At 52.5% G+C, this 26,987-nt stretch overlaps 2 protein-coding genes across 2 annotated transcripts in view; one reads left to right on the top strand and one right to left on the bottom strand.

The window, feature by feature from the left end:
* Positions 1–1,316, bottom strand: part of LOC127213928 (nodal modulator 1) — a 49,060-nt gene extending 47,744 nt beyond the window's left edge. The window contains exon 1 of the mRNA XM_051174392.1: positions 1,107–1,316. Within this exon, the coding sequence (XP_051030349.1) occupies positions 1,107–1,259 (153 nt within the window). The 5' untranslated portion in view covers positions 1,260–1,316. The remainder of the gene's footprint in view (positions 1–1,106) is intronic.
* Positions 1,317–2,291: 975 nt separating this feature from the next.
* Abcc6 (ATP binding cassette subfamily C member 6) overlaps positions 2,292–26,987 on the top strand; it is a 50,125-nt gene continuing 25,429 nt past the window's right edge. The window contains exons 1-14 of the mRNA XM_051174236.1: positions 2,292–2,307; positions 4,257–4,402; positions 5,254–5,436; positions 12,062–12,187; positions 12,302–12,430; positions 13,545–13,670; positions 14,884–14,945; positions 16,011–16,142; positions 16,582–16,776; positions 17,916–18,093; positions 19,578–19,739; positions 22,336–22,428; positions 24,292–24,495; positions 24,666–24,812. Of these exons, the coding sequence (XP_051030193.1) occupies positions 2,292–2,307; positions 4,257–4,402; positions 5,254–5,436; positions 12,062–12,187; positions 12,302–12,430; positions 13,545–13,670; positions 14,884–14,945; positions 16,011–16,142; positions 16,582–16,776; positions 17,916–18,093; positions 19,578–19,739; positions 22,336–22,428; positions 24,292–24,495; positions 24,666–24,812 (1,899 nt within the window). The remainder of the gene's footprint in view (positions 2,308–4,256; positions 4,403–5,253; positions 5,437–12,061; positions 12,188–12,301; positions 12,431–13,544; positions 13,671–14,883; positions 14,946–16,010; positions 16,143–16,581; positions 16,777–17,915; positions 18,094–19,577; positions 19,740–22,335; positions 22,429–24,291; positions 24,496–24,665; positions 24,813–26,987) is intronic.

Below are 26,987 nucleotides of genomic sequence, written 5' to 3'. Positions count from 1 at the left end.
TGAAAAACTTTTCGGGCAGTTTCTGAGATGCCCAAGGCCAGGAGGTGCCACTGGCACCTGGGTAAAAGGACCCGGGGCACACTTCTGTAACCCAGCCCTTTGGAGGCAAGGGAGTCAGTCCAAAGTTCAAAGCCAGCCTTGGGAATACTGAGCTTGAGGCCAGCTGGGGATCTATTGAGTACCTTGTCATAAATAAAATATAAATCAGCCAACCAAGTAGGGGCCAGCGCACAGAAACCCTGGAACATGACAACTGACTCTCCACCTTAGGAAATCATGCTTCCAGGTTCTGCCACTTCTAACACCATCTTACTACTGGGGTTTGGAGAAAGGCCAAAGGGAAGTCAGGGCAGGGACGGCTTCTCAGCTTTGCCCCCAGTCTTAAGTGGCATGCTGAAGATGGCAAGTGCCAGCACTGGGCAGCTCAAAGGGGACGCAGCAGCTACCCTTCTCTTCGGCACCCCACATTTCTCCTCCAGGGTGTGTGTTTACCTCTTCCTCTCTCCCTCCCTTCGCTGGCCCCACCGCCAGCCTCCTTGAGAAAACCAGGCCTGGCTCTCCCTCCACTCCCGAGTCAACTCCTACCCATCCCCCTTCTTCTCCCGGGCTTTCAGGGTCAGAATGCCGCTGGGCTGATAACCATTTCACAGAACTTTGGGCTCCGTCGAAACTAAGTTTCACAAATCTCTAGCGCAGTCCCGGCAACCGCGCTGGGTGGCCGGCCAGCTCTGCCCTGTGGGAAGGAGAGGGATGGTGGGGGGCGGGAGGCGGCTTCTCCGCCGCAGAGGCTGCTACACGGCTCCACGTCGGGACTTGGCGATGGGCACCGATGCTCTTTAAATGCACCCCAGCAAGGATGGAGGCACGATGGGTCCACGCCTCGGGGTTTGGGATGTGGAGAGCGACGCGCGTGGTTCCCAGGTTCTGCAGTACGGCTTGGGCAGACCTGAGTTCAGGGGTCTTGGTCCGCGGCGGCCGGCGTCCATCAGGCCCTCCCCGCCCCCCCCACCCCACCTCGCCCCTCGGCGCGGCTGGGGAAGGATGCAGAGCCTCGGGGAGCCTGGCCCGGGGTCACACGGCGCGCCCGGCCACCCGCGGCGGCTCACCTCGATGAGCGAGTAGTTGATCTCCACGTCCGACTTCACGAAGCCCCCGCAGCCTACCACGATGTCCTCGGAGCCGACTGCCCGGCCCGCGCGGCTCAGCAGCAGCAGCAGCAGCAGCAGCAGCAGCGCCGCGGCACTCCGGCCCGCACGCATGGCCCGGCCTCCGCGTGCCTACCCTCCGCAGCCCGCCCGGTCCCGCCCCTCACACCGCACGCAGCCGGCTCCTTCCTCCTCCTCGCTGGGCTGACAAGCCCAGGCCCCACCCCGGCGCCGCTCCGCGCACGCGCGCCGCGGCCCTGCGCCACGCCCCCAAGGAAGACCGCCGGGACGCGGGCTCCGCCGGGAATCGCGGCCGCGTGCGCCTCTGGCGTCCTGGAGGACTCCGCGCAGCCTCTGCGAGGAGCAGTGCAGACCGGCTTTCCACTTCAGACTGGTTCTTTTTTGTTGATTGACGTAGTCAGCCAGTCCCAAATCACATATTTCACAAATCAGATGTAATTTCAAAAAACCTTTAGAAATGTGTTATTTGGTTCTCCTTCCTACATCCCCCCCCCTCCCGTTCTTACACTAGTGCTTAATTCTACAATAAAATCGCGTTGTAGCCAGACAAGTTCAAGGCCTGCCTGAGCTACAGAGCAAGTCCAAAATCAACCTGGACATCTTTAAACACTGTCAGAAAATAAAATGTAAACTATTTATGCCGGGCGGTGGTGGCGCATGCCTTAATGAGAGAGAGAGAAAGAGAGAGGAAAATGTATAATTTTTAAAAGGGCTAGGAAAACAGCTCAATGCATGCCTTACAAGGCCCTAAATTTGCTCCCCAGCATAGGCACATGTACAAGTTGAATGTGGCTTATAATTAATCCCTGTTCTCATGAGGCTGAGGCAGGAGGACTTCCATGAGTTCAAGCCCCTGCTTGGATTGCACAGGAAATACCAGTGTAACCAACCACAGGGTAAGGGGTTGGCGAGGGGAGCGGAGGGGGGTGGGGGGGGGAGGGTGGGGGGTGCCCTGGCCTGACGACGGCACAGCCAGTAAAGATCTGAGTTTGAGCACCAAACCACGGCAGGTGTGGTGGCCAGCACTGGGGAGGTGGACACAGGAAGGCCCTGCAGCTCAGGACAATGACAGGCTGTGGAGCACCTTCCTGAGGGCGGCACTGCGAGCTGCCCTCTGACCTCGACATGCCCGTGCACACCCGTGAACAAAACCTCCTGAAAAGAAGCTGCTTCTGCTGAGATGGGCTGCTCAGAATTTCACAGGTGGAGAGACTGGAATGCTGCAGGCCCAGAGGCCAATGACCTTGGGCTAGTTATCTTGGGCTAGTTCTGGCCCTCTGAAACAGCCACACCATCCCTACCCCTACCTGTGCTGAAGCTAACATATTATGACAACAGAGAAAAGTCTTTTAGAATCTATTGAATCTAAAATTGGTAGAAGTAGACTACTAGCTTCTACCAATCCGAAAGCTAAGAACTTCATTAGATAGTGTCTTGGGCCTATAGGAAAGCCTCCTCCATCTTGCCATACCCGCAAAATGCCATATTCATCAACGTATTCTAAACTTGCCTTGATGTATGGCTTTCTCTATTCTGTAAAATTATAAAGACTTCATAAAACCTCATCCATGTTGGACAATTGTAGTGAAAATCTAGTACAGTCATTGTATCTAGGGTAAACGTTATAATGAAATAGTTGTTTTTCACTGTACCTAGGGCAAGCATCAGAGAGAAATAGTTGTTGTTGGGGGTATTTAGGCCTTGAAGAAATCAGCGTGGAAACAGTGATTGTTTTCTGGTAGCTATAGAGCTGTTTTTCTGAAGGAGTCTTTGCATGGCTTTAGTCACAAGAGGGCCCTGGAAAGTCTGGCATCAGTGGGTACCACAAACAGGGCACAACAAGGACTAATGTTTCAAGGTGTGATGTTTCCTTCACGAAGCATATAGACTAGATCAGGGGTTTGGTGTGAGGAACGTGTTTTACTCTAAAAAACAATTTTATGTAACAATCAATAAATATGCTTCTGCATGGCTGTTGGAGGTGCAGCTCATCGAGGCTGGACACCCTGCTGCCTATAAGGCCTCATCTTGGAGTGGAGGCCTTTCTTAAATTGTCCCACGTAACTCAGAACACTTACAGAAGATGGAATGTGGGGTGACCCAAATCTGTGTTCCTGGGCCACAGCTCAGAATGGCTCCACAATAAACTGTCTCTTGTTCCGTTGAAGATAAGAACTGTGGTTTTGTGTCAAGGCACCCACACACATGCTCAGGATGAAGTAGAAGCTGGGATTTAGCTTCTTTATTATAAAGGACATACTTCTTTTGGCATGGCTTTTCTATTAGGAATGATGCTGTTGTTGTTTTTGAGACAACATTTAAGTAGGTAACCCTGGCTAGCCTCAGACTCACTGAGATTCCCCTGCCTCTGCCTCCTAAGTGCTGGGATTAAAAGCATATGCCAACTGCCTGGTTAAATTACATTGCTTTCTTAATCAAAAAAATATTATTTAAGTTCATAGTAATATTAAAGAAGGCGTTTACATTTCATTTTGATTCCAACTCTAACACTTGTATAAAAAAAAACATTTTGAGGGTTATTCTCTTGTATGCCTGAGATTCACCCAGTTGATTTTCCTTTGAATTCATTCTCTCAAATGAATTCACACACTTGAATAAGTAATTTTATTTATTTATTTATTTATTTATTTTCGAGACAGAATTTCTCTGTGTAGCTCTGACTGTCCTGAAACTCCCTCTGTAGAACAAGCTGGATTCAAACTCACAGAGATCCTCCTGCCTCTGTCTCCGAGTGCTGGATTTGAAGATGTGAGCCACCACCACCTGGCATAAATCATTACTTTTAAAAGTAAGACTTCACATTCTTCCCAGCACCCACATCTAGACCACATTTGTCCCCACCCAGTTGCTGGACACTTAGGCTACAGTCTGTCATCTTTCCTCAGGACCCCCTCCTGCGAGGGCTTGGCCCAAAGTGTGCAGGAAGCTTGGGAGGAACTTCCCACAGAAAGGAAGCCTGCAGGTGTCCTGGCACTTTTCGGGGAGGGGGGATTCCAGAATCACCTCACCAAGCCCCAGGTCCACCTCCCAGTGCCGCTGAACCTTGCCCCGGGGGCCTCTGCTTCCCAGCTCCAATCTGGTCAAACCCGCCCAGCCCCGCCTCTTCCCCAGCCTGGAGCCGGGCTCTGAGGGCTGATCTGGGACAGACAGACCAAGGGTCGGTGGACAGAGGGCACCCAATGGCCGCGCCTGGAGAGCCCTGCACAGGCCTGAGGGTGAGTCCTACCTGCCCCACTCCTTCCCCTGGTCCTCTGGGAAAAACGAGAGCTGCAGTACCCAAGTCCCAAATTCTTGACCTCGGGAAGCAATAAGGCCAATTGAGCAGCAGTGCAGCAACAAATCCAGACCGCTGCACCAAACCCTGGCCCCAAACCCTGGCCCCAAACCCTGGCCCCAGGGTTAAGAGCCCAGCAGGGTTAAGACTGGGGATTTTGATTCTTATTTGCATACAGCTAGTGGACCAGCATCGCCTTTGTCCCTAGCTTCCTCGTCTCTACCACCGTACTCCAGGGCCTGGAGTCCAGCAGGCAAGGCCCCGATTAGCAGGGAAGAGCTGCTATTCCCAGAGGGCTTGTTCCGTGCGCGATGCTCTGAGTTCAATGGCTTGAGCTGCTTCAGGCAGCCTGCACAGGGAGATTGTGTTATTCCTCCTCAACAGAGAAGGGCACACTTCCTGTTTGTGTGGGGCAGGTCCCTTTTGGTACCTCAGGCTACTGATCTATGAAATGGGGACAGTAGCAACTACCCCCAGAGTTCTTATAAAGAGTAACAGCCAAGCCAGACATGACGTCACTCATCTGTAAGCCCAGCACTTGGAAAGCTGAGGGTCACTGGTTCAAAGCCAGCCCCAGCCCACTGCCTCCCAGCTAACTAGCGTTTCTCTGGGTCTCTCCTTTCCCATCTGCTAAGTCGGTGTAACTTTACCTGCCTCGTGGAGTTGATAATCGGTCAAGATGAAGAGTGGGAATAAAAAGGCACACCTAGAGGACTTGAAATACCTCTGGGTAATGTCTGTCCCACAGGCAGGTGGTTACCATCCTAACGGTGTCCCTGATGTTCTAATCAGGCCTGGAACCAGACAGAGCAGGAACCTGTGGCCCATCGCTTGCTCAGCCTGTGCTTCCTGAGAGCAGCTGGGAGCTGGGCACCCCCCATGTATCTCTGCATCCTCGGCCCCATCTACCTCTTCTACATCCATCGCCATGGCAGGTGCTACCTCCGGATGTCCCTCCTCTTCAAAGTCAAAATGGTAACCACAGGGAGCCTGGGGCCAGGGAGCCTTGAAGGGGTGATTGGGGCGGGGCTGTGCTGGGACAGGCTGGGACCTGGCAGTGGCTCCACACCTCCCATCAGCAGAACGTAGGACAGAGGCAAGGAGGGACCTGTTAGCCAAACTGGTCAGCCGTGAAGAGGGGACAGAGACAAACCCACGGGTCAAAGTTCTCACGAATAGATTTTGTGATTGCGCAAATCTACACATACCGTGACCTGGCATTTCTCCTTTACTGTCGGTACATTGGGTACAAATGGTAATTTTTAGAGCCAACTTTAGTGAGTATTTTGTTTGCGCGTTTTGGCTTTTTTTTTTTAGGACAAGGTCCCACGTAGCCCAGATTGGCTTCAAACTCACTATGTAGCTAAGGATGCCCCTGAGCTCCTGATCCTGTGCCTCCTCCGGGGTCACAGGCCAGGACACTCCCTTTACTCATTGCCTTACTCCATTATATTGGGGATGGATCCCAGAGCCTCATACCCACACAGCGGATGCTCTACCACTGGCCTATCCTCCTGAACAGGCCCAGGCTTGTTTTGTCCTTACTTATAATCCAGCTGGACATTTTTTTTTTTAAAAAAACACCACTCTACAGTTGTTTTGCTGTTTCTGATAAACACTGATGTAACAAGCACCAGCCTTTCTACCCAGTCTTCGCATCCTCCACTGAGCCATCCGCACAGCCCCGTCCCTCTCCTGGACTTCCTAGTAGAGACAGCATTCCGCGCCCATGGCCATTACCACTTAGCCATCAACAGTGATGTGGCGGTGAGAGAATTCGCCAGAGCAGAAGAAGGCCAGAACTAGAGTTATTGGCTAAGCTGCCGTGTAGTGCCGTGTAGTGCAATGCTGAGTCGGCAGTGAGCCTGCGTGGGGCATTCTGGGGCGGGTAGCTTCCTTTGGGGGGCTCTGCAGAGACATCAGACCGTGGTGTGGTAGCACGGAGCCAGGGAACAGCTGTGGGTTGGTGAAGGCTATTGTTGGTTAGCAGCAACCTGGCCTTGAGACAATCATGGTCTTGCCTGGGAGTGAGAAATGGCTGGATGTGATCACCCATCCTAAACCGGCATCCACCCTTCACTAACAGATGCAACCATGTCTTAAGTAGATTCTTCAAGCAGAACAGAGGCACTGTGGCCCTGTCCATTGTTGGACTGACAGGGTTCTTGAGCGGGCCCAAGAGTGAAGGACAAAGTTGTGAAGACTCTGAGGGGTGGGGGTTGGGTCTATCGGAGCACTTTCTGTGGTGGGTTGTGGATTTTGTGGGTGTAATAGCCTGTCATGTGTGTGAGTATTCAGGCTGGTGGTGTTGAGGATATGAGTCTATTTACATAAGCAATAGCCACCAGTTTATTGACAAGAGGTCCCCTGGAAGTTTTGTCCGGTTTGATCCAGTGTAGAAATTGCAGCCAGGTGGTGGTGGCACATTCCTTTAATCTCAGCACTCTGGAGGCAGAGGCAGGCTGATCTCTGTGAGTTCGAGGCTAGCCTGGTCTACAGAGAAAGTGCCAGGATAGGCTCCAAAGCCACACGGAGAAACCCTGTCTCAAAAGAACAACAACAACAAAACAAAAACCAAACAAGCAAAAAAAAAAAAAAAAAAAAAAAAAAAAAACCCTCAGAGTCAACACAGCTGGAGGAGAGAAATGACTCCTCCGTAGGTTGCCCTCTGGCTTCCACACAGATGCTCTGACATGTGTGCACACATGTACTCACACATGCACACAAGTACATAAGTAAAGGTATATTTATTTATATGCAGCGGCATCTTGTCAGCAGACTTGCCGTGGTGGCTGCATCCTAAGGGCATGGCTTTAGGTGTGCAGATGTGACCCCCTTATAAGAAAGAGGAGGGGCTGGCTCACTCCCGTGGGCAGTAGTCGGAATTCCAGAAGGGCAGAGACTGCATCTTCAGGAACGGGAAGACCACGGAGCTTATTTATTAATTGTGTAAGTGCTTCCCTGATAAATACCTGTTTATCATTTATCTTAGGTCTTGTAAACTCATTTAAACCCCACTTTCTATTGGCACCCCACGTGGCTTGACTCTCACAATCTGGCCAGCCCGGTGTCTACGACCCCGAGCCAACCCCTGCAAGTCTGCTGACAAAACAGGACGCCACTGCGTTTATATATACTATAAATAATAAAACTGTTAATGCTCTGTTTCCCCCTTGGGTGATTTTAAAGCAAGACCTGTGTGTCAGACCCACAGACTTACTTCTCTGAAACTGGCTGGCCAAGAGGTGTCCTTTGAAGAGGAAGCGTGAGCCAGCAGAGCTCTCAAGGGTCTCACCTGCAATGCTTTTTGAAAAGCACGGTTTTGTCTTCCTGGGATTTGAGAGCCATTCCTGCCAGGACTTAGTAAGACCCGATAATGCGCCTTCAAGTAAGCTGGAGCCAAACCGGTGGACCACTCTCTCTTTTATAGCCATGGGGTCCAGGTTCCCAGCTAAACCTGGTTGTGATATAAATTCTGGTCAGGGTCTGGTGAGATTTTGTTTTATATATCATTAATGACGGGGCCAAACATTAACCCTTTTCTTTTTGCTGTTAAGGTCAGCCAAAGGTTGGGTAGGGATTACTCTTGGGGACTTAGGAGCCCCTGGTTACTTTAACTTCTTTTCTTTAATACTGGTTTTGTCATCTGTGGCTGGAACTCAGTTTTGCTCACCATGTGAGCTCCCCTTTATGAGGCACACAGGGGTACCTCCTGGTAGTCATTTGCTTCTTTGCATACCCTGGTTTGAGCCTAACCTCTTGCATCTGTGGCCTGTCGTCTAATGAAGACGACAAAGAGGCTCCCAGCGTCCCAGGGCCTTCAGAAGGCGTTGCCTCCTGCTGGCTGATCTTGTGTTGGCTGTCTTCTGTCTTCTGTCTGTCTTTCCCCTTACTTGTCTCAACTCTGGTTGTTGATTCCTCAGAAAGAGTTTCCAGGTTTTTGTAGAGGAAGCGATATATTTTAGTTTTAACTTTCGTGTAATATTTAGGTGATGTGTACACTAAAGCAAACAGCTTACTAAAACATTTTTATCTTTTGTTTTGTTTTGTTTTCGAGACTGGGTTTCTCTGTGGAGCTTTGGAGCTTTGGAACTCGCTCTGTAGACCAGGCTGGCCTCGAACTCACGGAGATCTGCCTGCCTCTGCCTCCGGAGCGCTGGGACTGAAGGTGTGTGCCACCAATGCCTGGCAGCATTTTTATTTTAAGACTGTTTTCCAAGTAGTTAAAAAGCCAGGCAAGACAGTTAGAAAATGTAAGCAATATTCCCCACCAAACATAAAATGTCTGTCCTTTAAGTTTATTTTCCATAAGGTCACCATCTGAAGGGACCCTCACAGCTTTGATGACAGGCCTCAGTCTCAGTTGTATACTGGTGTGCTGGATTTTGCAGTCATCATATGTACGCCACCTTGAAGGCTCATGTGGCTCACTCTGTGTGCTTAAGCTTCTCAGCTTACCCCCAGCTTTCCTTTTTCATTTTGGAAGCAGCCAATCATTTTTACCTTCGAGAAAATTCTAATTTTGTCATGCAAACCCTCGCTCATCCCAAGCTTATATCCTTTCTCTAACCTTCCGTACCAAAAATATATCCTCATACTTACTGTCCCAGTTAGTGTCTCTATGGCTGGGAAAGACACCGTGACCACAGCAACCCTTGGAAAGGGAAGCATTTCATTGGGGCTGGCTTGCAGTTCAGAGGTTCAGCCCGGTATCATCACGGTGGGACTTGGCGGCGTGCAGGCAGACACGGTGCTGGAGAGTGCTGCCTTTGGATCCAGGGGCAGCAGAAGCAACTGTGTGGCACATTGGATGTAGCTTGAGCATAGGACACCTCAAAGCCCACTCCACAGCGACGCACTTCCTCCCACAAGGCCACAGCTCCTAATGGCGCCTCTCTCTGTGGGCCACGCATTCAGACACAAGTCTATGGGGACTATTTCCTCCAAGCCACCACACTTACATTCTGGCTCTCATCTTTTTGGTTTTCTTTGTTATTGCTTTATTCCCTTCAATATCATTAAGTCAGGGCAACATAAGAAATTTGCTAACTTTGTTAAAAAGAAATTGGATCTAAATTACATTTACGACATGATGTAACAAATTAATATTGCCTGCTTGCCATGTTTTGAAAGAAAACGGCCCCCACAGACCCATAGGGCGTGGCACTATTAGGAGGTGTGGCCTTGTTGGAATAGGTGTGGCACCATTGCTGGAGGAAGCAGGTTGCTGAGGGCAGGCTTAGAGGCCACGATGCTCAAGCCTGGCACAGTGCGGTGGCCTCTGGTGCTGTCTGCTGATCCAGATGCAGAGCTCTCAGCTCCTTCTCCAGCACCGTGTCTTCTGGCTGCCACACTTCCTGCCATGATGATAATGGACTGAACCTCTGAACGGTAAGCCAGCCCCAATTAAATGCTCCACGTTACAGTTGAGGTCATGGCGCCTCTCACAGCCATAGAAACCCTACCCATGACACGTTTTATACATTTTGCTTCCAGGCTGGCCTGGAAGTTGCTCAGTAGCTTAGGCTAACCCTGAACACCTGCTCTGTGTGTCTCCACCCTCCCAGGGCTGATATTACAGGTGTATATCCTCCAACCCCACCCACCCAGTTCTTGCTTCTTGGGGGTCTCAGGAGGGCTTTGCTGTTTCTTGGATTTTTTAAAAAGCCTTAAAAAAAAAAACTTTTTTAAAAGTCTTCTTCACCTTCCAAGGGTCTGAGAGTTTCAGAGTGTTGCATTTTTGCAAAAGTTAGTAAAGGTAAGAACAGATGACCTTGGGCAATGATTTTTATGTCAGTATGAGCATAGAGAAAGAGAAAAAAACCAAAACAGACAGCTAAAATTTTTTTGCTTGCTAACCTGAGGCTGTAGTCAAGGATACAAGGGGCATCTGCTCCCAAGAAAGGCTGGAAGTACTAGCAAATGGCTACAGTGTTTGGAGGAGGAGGAAGAGACCGGGCGGTACTGTGGTGCAGCCTAGACAGGGCACTGGTTGTTAGGTCCAGCTGGTGGCACGTTGGACACAGAACGTTTGTCTCCTTTACAAAAGACTCTGATGGAACAGGTCAAACTGCAGAATGTGAGGTGCTCTATAGAGTGCCGTGGAGGGCTCAGGTCTGCCAATACTCATTTTGTGGCCAGGGGACATTACCTGAGAAGGTGTAACGTCTTTTCTGTCGTGTGTAAGGGTAAAATCTGTGGCAGTTGTTAAGAGTGGGGAGTTCAGAGGGACTTCGATGACTGTTCTGTGCTGGGTCTGAGAGTGAGTAAGTATTCCTGGGAGGTTCCTCTGTGGTCATTCCACTATTCTGGTCACCCAGAGAGGACCCGGGCCATCTCTGTACAGGGACATCTCCCGCGCAAGGCCATTGGCACAGGGCCAAACAGTCTGCAAGCACAGGCCAGTCCACAGCTTCGAGCCAAATGATTCCGATGACCAGTCTGGCTTCATACAGGAAAGGAGAGATTCCACTTACTGGATGGGAGGCAGAAGATGCAGCAGCAGAGGCAAACTCAGGACCAGAGGCTCAGTCCAGAGCGGCCCCCACAGAGAGGCAGGATGGAACGGGACAGGGAGAGTTTAGAGGGCTCCCTCAGTGTGTGCAGATTAGCCTGAGGTTAGCCTGGGAAGAGCTGAGGAGGCTCCCCAGAGGGAGAGCCACCGACCGCCACCCTCACAGATTCTGGCTGGCCACGCTTCTTTTCTGCCACCTTCAGTTTCCACCCAAGTGAACCCTTAGCCGGGGTCCGTCCATTGCAAACAGGAAGTAAGGCTCTCCACAGGAACCAAAACACCATGCTAGGGGTGACAATACAGTTGCGGGTGGGGACAGAATCACCAGGACCAGGAAGGCAGAAGCAGAGAGCTCATTAGCTCCGCCACAGCACAGCAGCAGCCGGCAGCGGGCTAGCCCTGGGAAGTGTCACAGAGAGGCATGCCAGGCTCTGCCACAGCACAGCAGCAGCAGGCTAGCCCTGGGAAGTGTCACAGAGAGGCATGCCAGGCTCCGCCACAGCACAGCAGCAGCCGGCAGCGGGCTAGCCCTGGGAAGTGTCACAGAGAGGCATGCCAGGCTCCGCCACAGCAGCAGTCGGCAGTGGGCTAGCCCTAGGAAGTGTCACAGAGGCATTCCAGCGGGGCACTTTAATTGGTGGGCTCTCCTGGGGCAGTTAGGTGGGTTTCAACATCACCTTCCCAAGGGCAATGGAAGTCAAGGCTTGCCGTTAGCAACAGCCTGGCACGTAGGCAGTGTCTGTCTCCTGCCTCAAGTCAGAAACAGCCCAGCAGGACCATTCATCCTAAAGCAGCCTCCGTAGAAGACATGCTTCTTATAATGAATAACAGGTACTTTGCACCGGAAGTCACCCTAACACGCACCCTTCCAGCTTCTTCTGTGGCTTGGAAAACACTGGGTAGGCACAAGCCATTGGTGAGCATTTTGACATGACAGTTGAAGGTCCGGATGGGTCTCATTGTCTCCCAAGCAGGAATGACACATCGATGTTGTCATTGACATTGCCCCCATCAGGCATTGCAAATAGTGTCTTCTCCATCCCCCCCACCCCCGCCCCCGCCAGTCTTACGAGTCCGTTTCTCCAGGTGCTTGGCTTTGCCCTCATACTTCTTTACACCTTCAACGTGGCCGTGCCTCTGTGGAGGATCCACCAGGGGATGCCCCAGGCCCCAGAGCTTCTCATCCACCCTACCGTGTGGCTCACCACCATGGTAATCACTGCCTATGCCCAGTGTGTCCCCAACCGCTGCTTTCCTGTGACATGGGGGGTGTGGGGAGGTAGGAACCTTGGGAGCTTCCCCCGCTGCCCTCCCTTTCCTGCCTAGAGCTTCGCCACCATCCTGATTCACATGGAGAGGAAGAAAGGAGTCCGGACATCTGGGGTGTTATTTGGATACTGGCTGCTCTGCTGTCTCTTGCCAGCTATGGACGTGGCCCAGCAGGCCTCTGCAGGGGTGAGCGGGGCCCCGGGGAAACCTATGTGGTGGTGTCAGACCTTTTCTGTCCCTTTTTCCACACACGACACCCTCCCCACAAGTACCTCTCAGCCAGCGTATTTTATTTTGATCTGATCCATGATTATTATACCCATTTGTAGGATGCAGTAAGGCCTATGTGGATATGTATGAGGATATGCTATGTGCATGTGTGTGCAGAGGCTGGGGGGGGGAGTGGGGGAGACAGCGTGGGGACGGCAGAGGCGTGTCTACCACACTCTGCCTTATTCTCCCGTTTTTATTGTTGTTGTTGCTTTGTTTTTGAGATTGGGCTCAAGCTGTAATCCAGGCTGGCCTCAAACTCACGATCCTCCTCCTGCACTCGGGAAGTTCAGGTGGGAACCATCACCTCCAGCTGGTGCTCGAGTGATCCGAGCAGGCTGGATGCGATGAGATTTGTGGAGAACCCAGAGCCAAACAGATGCTGATAGAATCGGCTAAAAGGGAGGCTGGGCCTTGTCTTAGCCACCATTATTGCTGTGAAGAGACCAAGGCAACTCTTACAGAAAAGAACGCATTTAACTGGGGCTGGCTTACAGTTTCAGAGGGTGGCCAGCCCCGTGTCTCCTGGTGGGGAGCATGGCAAAGTCAGTCAGATGTAGTGCTAGAGAAGTCACTGTGGGTTCATTCTGATCAGTGTGCAGAGACAGACTCTGGTTTTAACATGTGTTTATTAAACCTCAAAGCCACCCCAGTGACAGACGTCGTCCAATAAGGCCACACATCGCAATCCTTCCAATCCTTTCAAATAGTGTCCCTCCCTGGTGACTAAGCATTCCGATACATGAGCCCATGGAGGCCATTCTTACTCAAACCATCACAGGGCTAGAAAGGAGAAAGGAAGAAACCCAGGGCCTCTCCTGCTATTGTCCCAAGCACTGTGACTCACTCACACGGCGAGGCATGTGGCAGGCACGTGTTTGTGAGCCAGCATAGCTAGGGATGCTAAGACCATGCTTTCCTGAGCCAGGGCGCGGCTCCTATCTAGACCTGTCCCCGGCCTCAGGCCTCATTTCCAGTCTCAACCTCGACCATCACTCCTGGTCTCAGTGGGACTTCTCTGTCCCCACAGAGCTTCCACCATGACCCCCTCCACCACCTGGCCACCGACCTGTGCTTGTTCCTGGTGGTGGCGGAGTTCATGCTGTCCTGTCTGGTGGACCGGCCACCCTTCTTCTCCGAAGACTCCCAGCCAGTGGTAAGTGGGTCCCGCATGCTGAACTCGGTGCCTCCTTTATCTCTGGGCCCCTTCTGATGTCAACTCCCATGTGGCCAAAGGGAGTTGGCCTAGAGCGCCAGTTGTGTTCTCCTGTTGTTATTCAGACATTTAGCAAACTGCGGGCTGCATGGCCCATCGTGGTGGCATCTGTGACCTCAGCACTGGGAAGGCAGGAAGACTGCCAAGTCCCAGGGTTGCTTACTGTCTCCTCACTGCCACAAATATCTCGCAGGAGCTGCTGGAGGAGGAGCGTGTCTTGGCTCACAGTTGTAGAGGTTTCCAGTCCATCATGGGGATGGCAGCCGCTCAGTTTGGGGTGGTGGAATGGTGTGGAGGGAACCCCTCACGCTAAAGCTAAAGCGGGGCAGGAAGCAGCCATGGGAATGAAAGCCGCAGCCCTCCACACCCCCTCCCCCCCCCCCAGTGCACACGCCGACCGTCACACGCCGACCGTCACACACGCACTCTTTCACTGGGCCCCAGAGTCTCCTTTGAGGTTTTCTTTGTTTGTTTGGTTCTGGTTTTGTTGGGGGGGGGTGTTTGGTTTTGTTTTTTAAGGTAGGCTCTCACACTGAAGCCCAGGGTGGCCTGGATTCACTAGGTAGCCCAGGCTAGTCTTGAAGCCGCATCAATCCTCCCCACTCCCAGAGAGCTGGGATGCTAGGCGTGAGTTACCACAGCAGGCGGGCTATTGGAGAACTTGCTGGCCTCAGTAAGGAGCCTCTGCTCTTCTGACACGTCTTGCTCGGGTGGCGCTTGACTCTGTCAACCCTCCAGCCCCCTTGCTCTCACTATGTGGCCTTGGCTGGCCTGGAACTGGTTATGTAGACCAAGGTGACCTTGAACTCATAGAGCTCTGCCTGCCCCTCCAGCCCCTTTTTGCCTTGACTGCCAGGAAGTTCCGTGCTTACCCATACCTCTCTCTAGTAAAGAGACAGCAACCTTCACCACACTTTTGGCACAGTTCACCCTGTCTCCCTAGCATTGGCCACCTGCTCACCATGGGCTGTGAGACCAAGGCCAGCCTGGCCTTCTTTTTCTTTTTTCTTTCCTTTCTGTTTTTTTGAGATAGGGCCTTGTTATGGAACCCGCGATGGACCTGAGCTCCGTTTCCTCCCGCTGCAGCTTCCTGAGTGTTGGGATGACAGGTGGACACCATCAATGGTTCCTCCCGGCCTTTTGTCTTTTCTAGAATCCGTGTCCAGAGACTGAGGCCTCGTTTCCCTCCAAGACCATGTTCTGGTGGGCTTCTGGGTGAGTGAGAGGCGGGGCTGGAGTAGTGCCTTGATCATGTGACTCATGCCCCAGAGTTTCCTCCCAGGCTTACCCAGGCCTTTCTACCCTGAGCTTCTCTCCAGTGTATCCCTCCCAGAGGTGACCTTGAACTCTGGATTTGCCTCTTAGTAAACCATGTTGGAAACGCCAGAGCCTCGGTCTTACCCTCTGTAAGATGGAGACAACTCTACCTCCATCAAGCAGAGTATACTGAGCTTGCACATAGTAGGTGCTCAATAAAATCACCTCAGCTTCCATCATTCCACCAGTGTTTAATAAGCACCTACTACACGCTGAGCACCAGGCGTGAGTGTAAAAAGGCCAAGTCTCTACCCACCAGGGTAGCGAGAAAGCATCTAGTGGTGGTCTCCCAGGCACCAAGGCCACAGCCGCATCAGGGCTCACCCTGCTCTCCCCGTAGCCAGCCCTTAGGAGAAGCAGAACAGGTTGATCTAAATGAACTACAGTAGGTAAAGCGCTTGCCCAGGGCCTGGCCTCTGGTGGCCATTGAGGACCAGCACTCTGGATGCACAGGGTTTTCCAGTAACTCCACTAGGGGCCTCAAACCCAAACACATCATTCTCCAGCCATGCTTTCTGTTTTGTGGCATACTGGTGTCACACAGATTCTATGTCAAATCGCTTGTCCCCAGGGACACCCCCCCCCCAGGCAATTAATCATTTGCAGAGCAGCCTGATGCTTGCCTTCATTTGCTGTCTCACGGGGGGGGGGGGGGGGGGCGCACATGGCAAGACCCAGAGGCATAACCCAGCTCTGAACAAGAGCGTGCCTTCCGTGTTGTTGGAAAGATCAAAGATCTGAAATTACTTCCCCTGTCGCTAAAAAGGGCCAGGAGATGAGTTCCCCTGTGGAGGCCACCTTGGTCACCGGGGTTGGGGGGTGGAGAGGGCTGAGTTCACTGTCTTCAGGACCCAGCAGAAATGGTTTCCTTGGGGGTCACACAGCTACCAGCAGGGGGCAATGTGGTGCATGGGTCCCCCGGCAGGGCAGGAGGAGCTTACTCAGCCGACCCCTCTTTCACAGGCTCTTGTGGAGCGGCTACAGGAAACTGCTGGGACCAAAAGACCTCTGGTCACTTGGAAGAGAGAACTCCTCAGAAGCACTTGTTTCCCAGCTGGAGAGGGAATGGAGAAGGAAGTGTAGTGTGAGGCTGGGGTGAGTGGGTGATGAGCCTGAGCTCGGGAAAGCACTCAGCTGGCCTGCTATTACCACCAATCCTGTTTCAGCTCCCCCAGCAACAAGCACCAGCCAATCACTGTCTGGACTCAAGGGGCACCTCTTCCCAGGGTGCTACGTGTGATCTAAACAGAGATTCTGAATGGGGGTTCCCTTCAATACCCTGAAAGTGGGCATCATGGTGGAAAGGCCCCAAGCAGTACCCGTCCAAGACCCAGAGACCCTCCTTGCTTTCCTGGTCCGGGGACCCTACGTCATATCCAGGCCCCCAGCAGCGCTCTTGAGTTCAAGGCAGCCAGGGTTACAGAATCACCTTGTTTCAAACAACAATAACAAGAATAAAACAACCAGAGTTTGTCAGCCTGCTGCAGCTACTGAGCATAATATGGGCCCCACACCCACGTCTCCTTTCTACCAGGCACTCCAAGGTGTTTAAAAGCAAACGTAGTGGTGTGGGAGCCCCTGAGACAGAGCCCTTCCTGCAGCCAGAGAGGAGCCAGCGGGGCCCGCTGCTCAGGGCTATCTGGCGCGTGTTCCGGTCCACCTTCCTACTGGGGACCCTCAGCCTGGTCATCAGTGATGCCTTCAGGTTCTCTGTCCCCAAGCTCTTCAGGTAAGGACATCCTTCTGGGATGAAGAATTGGGCTCTTCCTGTTTTTATGTGTACACCTGGGACTCAGGACCCCAGAACATGAACAGTAAGGCTCCAGGAGTAGAGAAGACAGGGAGGAGAAAATGACTGACCCCCCCCCCCAGGAGGACAAAGGACTGAGCATGTCGCCTGACTGTATCGGTTAGCGTTTGCTACTAAATGATCGTCCCCAAAATGTTAGGCTTAAAGTCACAGGCACTTACCTAGCCTGCCAGGGTGTGTGGATGGGCAGTCTGGACTGGCTCCCACTAAGTGGGCTCATGTGTGTGTGGCTAGTGGCTGAGTAGGCTACAGACACGCTTGTCTAAGGTGGTCTCACCTAAGCTACGTGTCTCTGCTTCATGCCATTTCCATCCTCTAAGAGACCAGCACAGGCCTGCTTAAGGGCTGTTGGCCCTGGGAGGCAGGACAAAAGCCACACACACCCAAGGCAAAGCCTGGTCTTGGCACAACACTACCTCTCCATGTTTGAATAGCCAAAGCTGGTACCTGGTCCAGATTCAAGAAGTGGTGTGTTGAGCCAGGCCTGGCTGTGAAGGGCTGCTATTTACCCAGGAGGCTAGAGAAGGAAGATGGCAAATTCTAGGCCAGCCTGGGCTACACCATAGGCACTAGGGCCAGCCTAGGGCACTTACTGAAACCTTGTCTCCAAACAGAAAGTAAAGCCAGGCCTGGCGGTACAGACTTGTGATCACAGCATAAAGAGCTTGAGTGGGCAGGATCCCATCCCCAACAAAAAGCAAAACTAACGGGGCCTCAGCATGGATTTGTAGCCCGGTCGGTAAAGTGTTTGCCTGGCCCTCACACCACATAAGGCAGGAGCAAGGGTACATGCCTGTATCCTAGCACTTAGGAGGCAGAGACAGCAGGATCGTAAGCTCAAGGTCATGGCGTACATAGTGAGTTTGTAGCCAGCCCGGGCTACATGACTCCCATCCCTACCCATTTCAAAACAGAATTTTCAAAAAGCCACGTTGGGAAAGAAATTCAGGGTGAAAACAGTTGTGGCCATGTGTCCAGCGGCTCATGGCTGACTGACTCTGCGTCCAGGTGGTGCAGCCTGACCTCACTCACCGCCTGTCCCTTTTCCCACACCCCAGCCTGTTCCTGGAGTTCATGGGTGACCAAGATGCCCCAGCCTGGACGGGCTGGCTCCTGGCTGTGCTGATGTTCCTGTCAGCCTGCCTACAGACCTTGTTTGAACAGCAGCACATGTACAGGGTCAAGGTTCTGCAGATGAGGCTTCGAACAGCCATCATTGGCCTGGTTTACAGAAAGGTGAGCCGGAGGCATACTGCGCGCTCAGACCCTCACAGCCCGTTCCCTACCCTCTTACCTGCTCCGTTAATGCTCTGTGTGATCTGGTCCTGAGGTTTCCCCAACCACATCTTCCATCTCTTATCCCCTCCCCTGGGGATGTAGGAGTGGCTCCCGGGCTTGAGGCACCTCCCACCTGGGAGGACAAATTGTTACTAACAACCCTAAACAAGCTGGGTGGGCCACCATTCCGGATAGATCAGTTAAATGGGCAAGTGACAGAAAGAGGCAGAGAAAGGAGGTGGCCACATTGGGGGGAAGGGGGAGCAAAGATGGCGCTGGATGGCCAACTTCCCTAGTCCATCTTTGGGATCCTGACCGTGAGGGTTAGATTTAAGTAGAGGGTGAGAGGTATGCACAGCTAAGCAGCTCTGGCTGAGTGGAGCCCACCCTTGTCTTCTCCGCAAAGTGCTCTGGCAAGTTGTCAGGACCGTGTGAAATGCTGCCCAAGGACAAGATCCCCTCAGGCCCCAACCAGGCTCCAGCCTTTCCATTCTCCCAGCAAGCATGAGGCTCCTGGGGAAGTGGCAGTTTCAGTAGCCTGTGAGCCCAAGGGAGGGACACATGACAATCTGCATCCCTACCAGGATGCTTCCAGCCCCTGTGAGTCTCCACGTCTGACCTCCCTTGAGCCCAGGAGGAAACACAGCATGTACCACAGCAAGGCAGCCTTTGATCCTTGCTGAGATCCGACCTGCCCTTCCTGACATAACTGCCATTGCAGTGAACTACAAACGCCTCTGAGCTCGCCAGGCTTCTGAGCTTGCCAGCTCCAGCCCTGCCAGCCAGTCATTCTTCTCTGAAGTTCTCAGGAGGCAGCGGGGGGCGGGGGTCAGGGTGGGGGCTTCTGTGGGAAGGGGGGGGCTCCAGCGGGCCCTCTGTAAACACTTGCCACCTGCGGAGTGGATCACTGGCAGGCAGAGCCAGGTTCGCAAAGAGAAAGATGTTGGAGCCAGAGTGGCTCTGGGAGAATCCGACACCCGGTCCTGCCTTTGCCATGGCTCAGGGCGCTCGAATTCTGGGCAAGTTTGCTCTGCTTCTCTAGGCCTCAGTTTCCTTAGCTGTAAAATAGGGACCACGTTGATTGAGGATCACTTTTCACCTTTTAAAAACCCTTGAGGTGCAGGCCTAGTCGCATTCACCAAAGCAACTTTAGAGTCTGGGTGAGAGATGAGCACCATGGAGCCTGCATCTGGCCCTGGCATCTGGGGAAAGGAAAGGAGGCTGCTTCTCAGCACGGGCACAGGGCAAATGAGCCCAGATCACCACAGGTCTAGCCTTTTTATTTTCTTTAATGGGCTTCCCCACCCAGATCCTCAGGCCCACATCCTGGGAGGTTGGCTTAGGAGTTTACAGGTCCACTGCAGAGAGGGTAAACTGAGGCTGGGCCTGCACTCATTGCCCACTCCCATCCTCCCCTGCTCATGCCCTCCTCTCCTGGCCAGGTCCTGGTTCTGTCCAGCGGTTCCAGAAAGTCCAGTGCAGCAGCAGACGTGATGAACCTGGTGTCGGTGGATGTACAGCGGCTGACGGAGAGCATTCTCTACCTCAATGCGCTGTGGCTGCCCTTCATCTGGATCATCATCTGCTTTGTCTACCTGTGGCAGGTACGCCCTCTTCCTTCTGGCTCTTCCTCTTCCTTTTCTCCTCTTTCTCTATCCCTGTCTGCACTGTGCGAGCTGATGTCAGGGGAAGACTCTTGGACAGAGTGGCCTTGGCTTGACTTAAAGCAGAGGCTCACCCTCCTGGGACTCAGTTCCCTCTTTCAGGAAATTCCACGATTATGTTGATGAATTCATCCCCCACTTTGGAATTTTAGTTTGTTTCGGTTTGGGGTTTTTGAAGCAAGACCTTGTGTAACCCTGGCTAGCCTCAAACTCCTACGTAGCTGAGGCTGGCCTTGAGCACCTTCTGAGTGCTCCACACCCATCCTGATGTAATCCTGATGTAATCCTTGCCATTACCATGGCTCTGTGTGTTCTCGAGGCACTAGGTAGGTGAATCCATTGTGTTTTGGAGTAATTGGTGCCACCTAAGCGTGAGGAGATGCTGCTGCTGCTGCTGCTGCTGATGATGATGATAGGCTCTGACTCTGTGAGGGAACTGCCTGGGTTCAAACTTCTCTTACCATTTACTTGCTGTTAAACCTTCACACTAGTAACTCACCCTCTCTGAGTTCCTCAGCTCTAAGAACAGATGCTAATTAGAAGGAGGCTCCTGGTCCTACATGAGAGAGACAGACAAGCCAGCAGCAGTTGAGTACTTGGGTCCAGGGGTGGTTCAGGTTTTGGATTCAGGAATGTTAGAGATGCACTTGAGATCGAGAGGCTTTAACTCAAGTTTAACAAGGAAATTGTCTGTGTTTTGTGGGTGCCTTATTGACATAGCCCAAAGGTCATTTTGAACAATGTCTTTAGCAGCCCTACTGATGGGGTAGGGAGTTCCCACTGTGGCGTTGTGTTGGTGCTCCAAGCCTTTTGGACTTTGGAGCATTTTGTTTGGGGTTTTGTATTAGGGATGCTCAGGCTTTGTGTGCAGCGAGCTTTGAACAGCTTCCAGCATTCACTCTCCTGCTGCACTGTTGTTAGCTGTCATCTGGTGTGAGGGGGAGGCATTGTGAGACCATAGAGGACCATTGGGTCTCTCCTTATTTATCTCTGTGGTACCTTGAGTATGCCACATAAGCGATTTTCCAATGAGCTACTTCTCCAGTCCTTAATTTTTTTTTAATTTTGAGAAAAGTCTCACTAAAAGCTACCTTTGCCCTTGCTGTATAAAAAGGCTGGGGTCTGGGAGTCTGCAGCCTCAGCCTCAGGAGTAGCTGACGTGAGCTGTCGTGCCTGGATACATTCTTATTTATGAACACTGACATTTGACTATGCCAAGGTTCACACACAGTAGGTGTTCAACAAGCACACACAGGCATTCAGACAGTGCCTGCATGCAGTAGGGAAAAGCTGGCTGTTATTGTAGGAGGTCGAGGGAAAGAGGAAGGAGCGGTGAAGAACTCAGGGTGTTGAGCAAGCTAAGGTTGATAGCAGTCTGAAGCCACAGAGCCCACAGATAACACCTTGCATCTGCCTCTGCCCTGGCCCCAGAGGACCGATACGCCATCCTAGACTTTCTAAGATGGTGGGCATTGTGGACACTGTGGTTAAATGAAAGCGTTTGAGATGAGAGGGGTCGGGCGGGGTTGACCTGGCTTTCCAAATGAGTGCCCCCTCCACCCCGGCTGTCAGCTGATCTCAGGGCAGTTCTCCACGGAGCCACTAGGTGGTGGAATTGTCGAATGAATAAAGCAAGCAGGTCGCTTTAGTCTGGAGATTAGATAATGTTCCTTTGTGCTGAGTGCAGAAACAGACTGGAGTTGGGGTGTAATCTCAAATCTCAAAAAGCACAATAAAACTTTTTTTTTAAATCATTTATTCTATCCCCACCACCACATCTCCCAGGTAACCAGACCAAAGGGCCCCAAAAGTTCCAAAACTTGGGAGGGAGTTGGCAAAACAGGTGTCCAGTTACATGTAAATTTCGAATAAACTGAATAATCGCTCAGTGTAACTGCCTCTAACATTGCATTGGCATTCTTATGCTAGGTGGGTATATATACATATATCTCAGAAACCTCAGATTTGTGTGTTTATCTGCTGATCTGGTGACTCCCTACTGAGAGATGAGATGGAGGCTAGATTAACAATGAGCCCTGAAAGGCAGGTGTGGTGGCAGACTCAGGTAACACCTTCATTGTGGAGGCGAGGATCAGGATGTTTAGGTCAGCCTCAGCGCTTAGGGAATCTGAGACTGGCCTGGATCAAAGAAGAAGGAGCTGGCAAAATGGCTCAGGGGGTGAATTCGGGTGCTAACTGATGACACAAGCCTGAGGACCGGAGCCGATCCTGGAGCCGATCCCGGGGACCCTCAGAAATGTGGGAGGAGGAAGCTGGCTACAGCGTCATCTCCTGCCCTCCACGTGTGCCGAGGCCATGTCACCTAATACTAATAATAAATACACATATTGAAAGATTAGGAAGGGAACCAACAAAGAGCTTACCGTGTGAAGAATGTGAAGATGAGGATTGAAGTTGGGACCCCATAACCTATATAAAAAGCCGGTCGCAGGGACAGACCCCTGTTTCCCAGCCCTAGGATGTGGTGTGACCAAACCCCTGGGAGTCTCATGACATGTTGCCCTTCTGCCCCTAGCTCCTTGGACCCTCTGCCTTCACAGCCATTGCCGTCTTCCTGAGCCTCCTCCCTCTGAATTTCTTCATTACCAAGAGAAGGAGCTACCATCAGGTTTGGCATTTGGGAGTGAGGACATCCTGGGCAGGGGAACCGTCATGGGGATTCTGGTCGATGACAGAGATAGAAAGAGGCAAGAAGAAGCTCTAAGTAAGAAGCCTTACCCCTCCTGTGATCAGACCTCTGGTCCCTGGGCAAGCCTCTGCTCCTTCTAGAATGTGGCCTTTCCCACAGTGGCCCCAAGTTGTCCCTGGCTGACTCCTGCTTCTGTCCCTCATCCCCACTCACCACCCAGAAGGGATGTATGGCTGTCAAAGAAACCACACCTCCTTTACCAATGTTGCTCAGTGTCAAAGCCTAAGAGCCACCGTGGCCCACTGTCCCCTGACCTGGCCTCCTCCCTCTGTCCCTCGTCCACTCTGCTTCCGCTCACCCAGCCTTGCAAGCCAGGCTTCCTTTGCCTGAAGTTTTTATTTCTATAGCACCTCTCCTAGTGTAGAGCTCACAGCCATAAGACTAGAAGTCTCCAAACACTGAGGATGGAGACAGACTCAGCATTTGCCGCTAGCGGTAGGTGGTACTTAGGATGGCCCAGCGACAAAGGCTAACCACCTGAGTGCAATGCAAGACCCAAGGTCAAAGGAGGGACCCACGCCTTGCAAGGTGTCCCCTGACCTCTGCCTCCATGGTCACTGTGCCATGCACACCCCCAAACATATGTTAAATAGACAGATATGAAAACAAAAGTTGTTGAACTGAGTATGGTGATGGACACTTTTAATCCCGGCATGGGGAGGGGGAGGGCAGGGGCAGGTGTGGGGGATTTTTTGAGCTTGGGACCAACCTGGTCTACACAGCAAGTTCCAGGCCAGCCAAAGACTATAAAGTGGGGAACATAAATAAATAAAGAAGTAGCATGTGCTCAATAGCTTGCTGTGGTCTGACAGGCCTGTTGTCCCGGGCTGGGGAGGCTGAGGCAGGAAGGCAGTTTGAGGTCAGCCTGTGCTGACGGAAGGAGAGTAAAGGCGGTGAACTGCAGGAAAGTGGGGGAGACTGAGCTCGCCCTGGCCCCTCTTGGCTGTCGCATCCACCCTCCACCAGCGCCTGGCCTCGCTCCACTCTGCTTCCTCGCCAGCCTCCGCGACCTCTGCAGGCAGCCCCGCCCCAGCACGCGGTCCACGCCCCACCCTTGCTAATCAGCTTGGCCACTCTTCACACAGCTGGGCGATGGTCTCTTGCGTGGGGCATGAAGCCCCAAACACTCCTGCCTGACCTTCAAGTCTGCTGCGGCCACCCCTCTGCCGGAGGAAGCCAGCGCACTGTCTCCCTTTTCCTGCAGTCTCCCTGGACTCCTTCGCGCTGTTCCCTTCCCGAAGCCCCCCCTCCTGCCCCCACCCACTCCAGCTGCCCATTCACCGTGCACTCAGTACGCGCACCCTCCCCTCCTCCCCCCACCCACTCCAGCTGCCCATTCACTGTGCACTCAGTACGCGCACCCTCCCCTCCTGCCCCCACCCACTCCAGCTGCCCATTCACTGTGCACTCAGTACGCGCACCCTCCCCTCCTGCCCCCACCCACTCCAGCTGCCCATTCACTGTGCACTCAGTACGCGCACCCTCCGCCCTCCGCATTAGAGATGAGGTTCAAACGATGCATCCAGGAAGCCCGACTGGTAGCACCACACACTGACTGGTGGCTTCTTGTTAGCACAGTGAAAGCAGGCTCAGGAGGCTGAGACAGCTCTGGGGACTGAGGAAAGCCCAGGGTGGGGGTGGGGTGGCTCAGGACCCAGGCGGAGGCGCTGGGCTGCTGGGTGGCTTGGAGAAAGCCTGCAGGGTTTGCAGCAGAGCGGCTGGGGCCACAGGGATAGAGAATTCCAGGCTGGCCTCTCTCGCGGGTCTTCTCTCCTGTCTCAGAAAGAGCAGATGAGGCAGAAGGACTCCCGAGCACGGCTCACCAGCTCCGTACTCAGAACTGTGAGAACCATCAAGTCCCACGGCTGGGAGCAAGCCTTCCTGGAGAGGCTGCTTCACATCCGGGGCCTGGAGCTTGGCGCCCTGAAGACCTCCACACTCCTCTTCTCTGTGTCTCTCGTGTCCTTCCAAGTGTCTACATTTCTGGTGACGTCATTCTGGCATCACTGCTGAAGGGGGCTGGGAGAGGGCATGCTTGGGATGGACAGCCTGTGCCAGCAGCCTTGCAACTGTCTCTGCAGACCCCAGGGACACCTCAGCAGGCTCTGCCTGCCACAAAGGACAGCAGGCTCAGTGCCACCCATGTGTTTCAACAGGTGGCACTGGTTGTGTTTGCTGTCCACACCCTGGTGGCAGAGGACAACGCCATGGATGCAGAGAAGGCTTTTGTGACCCTCACTGTGCTCAGCATCCTTAACAAAGCCCAGGCTTTCCTGCCCTTCTCTGTACACTGCCTGGTTCAGGTGAGGGAGGGGAGGAGAGGGGAGGGGCAGAGGATGGCTCAAAGCAGCTCGGGGAGCTTGGCTTGAGGAGTCAGGGGGAGAAAGGTCTGGAGTTCAGCAAGACGCCATTAGAAGAGGATCAGAGTTTGCAGGGAAATCTCAGCAAGCGCCCTGGAGAATGTGTCACTTTCATATTCAAGCATTCGTCCTGGGTCCCCTCCTTGAGCAGGACCTTTAATTCTCTGCCTTTTCTACCTTCCCCATCACATATCCTGGGATGCTAAAAAGGAGGAAGGCCGTATAATTCAATTGCTTCCTCCTCCTCCTTTGTCCTCTGTGTGTGTGTGTGTGTGTGTGTGTGTGTTCCTCTGTCTCCACCTTATTTTTCAGTATTCACATTTTTACTCTTTGAGAATTTCAATAAGTATATTTTGATCACGTTCGCTCCACTCTTCCCCTAACTCTTCTCAAATCTATCCCCGAGCCTCTCCCAACTTGGTGATTTCTCTCTTATTTTTTTTTTTCTGATCCACTGCGTCCAGTTTGTGCTGACCATACGCTCCTGGTGTGGGGCATTTCACTGAAGCATGGTTGACCTACCAGAAGCCACACCCTTAAAGAAAACCGACTGTCTTAGTAGGATTTCTGTTGCTGTGATAAAACACCATGGCCAAAAGCAAGGGTTTGTCTCTACTGACAGCTCGTAAGTCCACCATCTAGGGAAGTCAGGACAGGAACTCAAGGCAGGACCTGATGCAGAGGCCGTGGGGGAACTCTGCTCTCTTTTGTACGTACCCAGGGATCATCAGCCCAGGTGTGGCTTCTCCCACCATGGGCTAGGCCCTCCCACATCAACATTAATGAAGCACACGTTCTGCAGGTTTGCCTACAGGCCTATATTTTCATAATGTCGTCACAATTGAGAGTCCCTCTTCCCAAATGACTCTAGCTTATGTCAAGGTCACATAAACTAACCTACACGTTCACTCTCCCTCAGAAGCCATTAACTATCCATAGCTCCTTCGCTAGGCATGGGAGCTCTTCGCTAGGCATGGGAGCTCATGAGTTCCTCCCTCGGCCATGGTAGGCTAGCTCCATCTTGTCCAGGCCACTAGAGCTGCTGTGAGCTCCCGAGGGAAACAATCATGTCGTGTCCAGAAGACACTGCTTCCCTCAAGTCCTCGCTGACCTCTGCTCTTCTCTTACATTCTTTCTGCCCTCTCTTCTGTGATTTCCCTGAGCCTTGGAGAAAGGAGGTGTGATATGGAAGTCACATTTGTACATGAACTTTCTACAGACCAGTTGCAAACGTCTGCATTAGCCAAGGTCTGAGAGCTGCACTAATATAAGGGACAGACATACAGATTTAGAGTGAAGTTTAATATGAAGTCCATTTAAGCAGCATAATAGTAGTAAGTTCACTCCTAAAGCTTATTAATAGGTTTTCTGTCCCTCCCACCCCCCCCCATAATAAGTTTCTCCACCAACGCAGTAAGTCAGATCAAGCCAAATTGAAAAAGTATAACAACACATTTATTTGAACAATGCAACTCCCGGGTGGGTCTTCCAGTCCCAGAGATGGGGCCGGAGGAGTTGCACCCCCAAACAAAGGCAAGGAGATTTTATAGGTTGTAGGTGAGGCGTGGTGGTGTGTCTGCCACACACTGGGTTTGTTTCCAAGTATGGTCAAAAGCTGAAGGCTTAGGTGGGGACTTGGGCGGCTGGCCACTTCAGGGGAGGAGCTTCAGGAGTGACCAAGAATGCACTACTGGGCTTTTTGTCCCCTTTCCTTTGTTCAGGGACTCTCTAAGCAGGCAGGGTCTGGAAAGAGAGAGAGAGCGACGGGGCGGGGCTGGAGGTTCCAACCGAACACCTATAAGCTCACCAGCCGCGGGTTATTGGCCAGATTTGTAGTACCAGATGTACATATCCACCTGTAGAGTAGGCTTTAAATCCAATCAGAAACCTTTTGGTTACTCCGGAACATCAATGCACCCATGAGCACATCTTTCCACGACAGTCCTCTGTAGCTCACAGGGTTCAGTTAGGTAAGAGAGTTGATCACTTTCTCCTCTCGAAATCTCGCTGCCCAGCCAGTGCCCTTGTTTACTCCATGCCCTATGACCACAGTACCACGTACGGTCTTACCATCGAGTTCCGGTGGACATTGAGAGCAACCGTTGTTTTAGGGGACTC

The sequence above is a fragment of the Phodopus roborovskii genome, unplaced genomic scaffold (genome assembly GCF_943737965.1).
Source record: "Phodopus roborovskii unplaced genomic scaffold, PHOROB, whole genome shotgun sequence".
Taxonomy (NCBI): Eukaryota; Metazoa; Chordata; class Mammalia; order Rodentia; family Cricetidae; genus Phodopus; species Phodopus roborovskii.
This window is presented reverse-complemented; position numbering and strand designations above follow the sequence as displayed.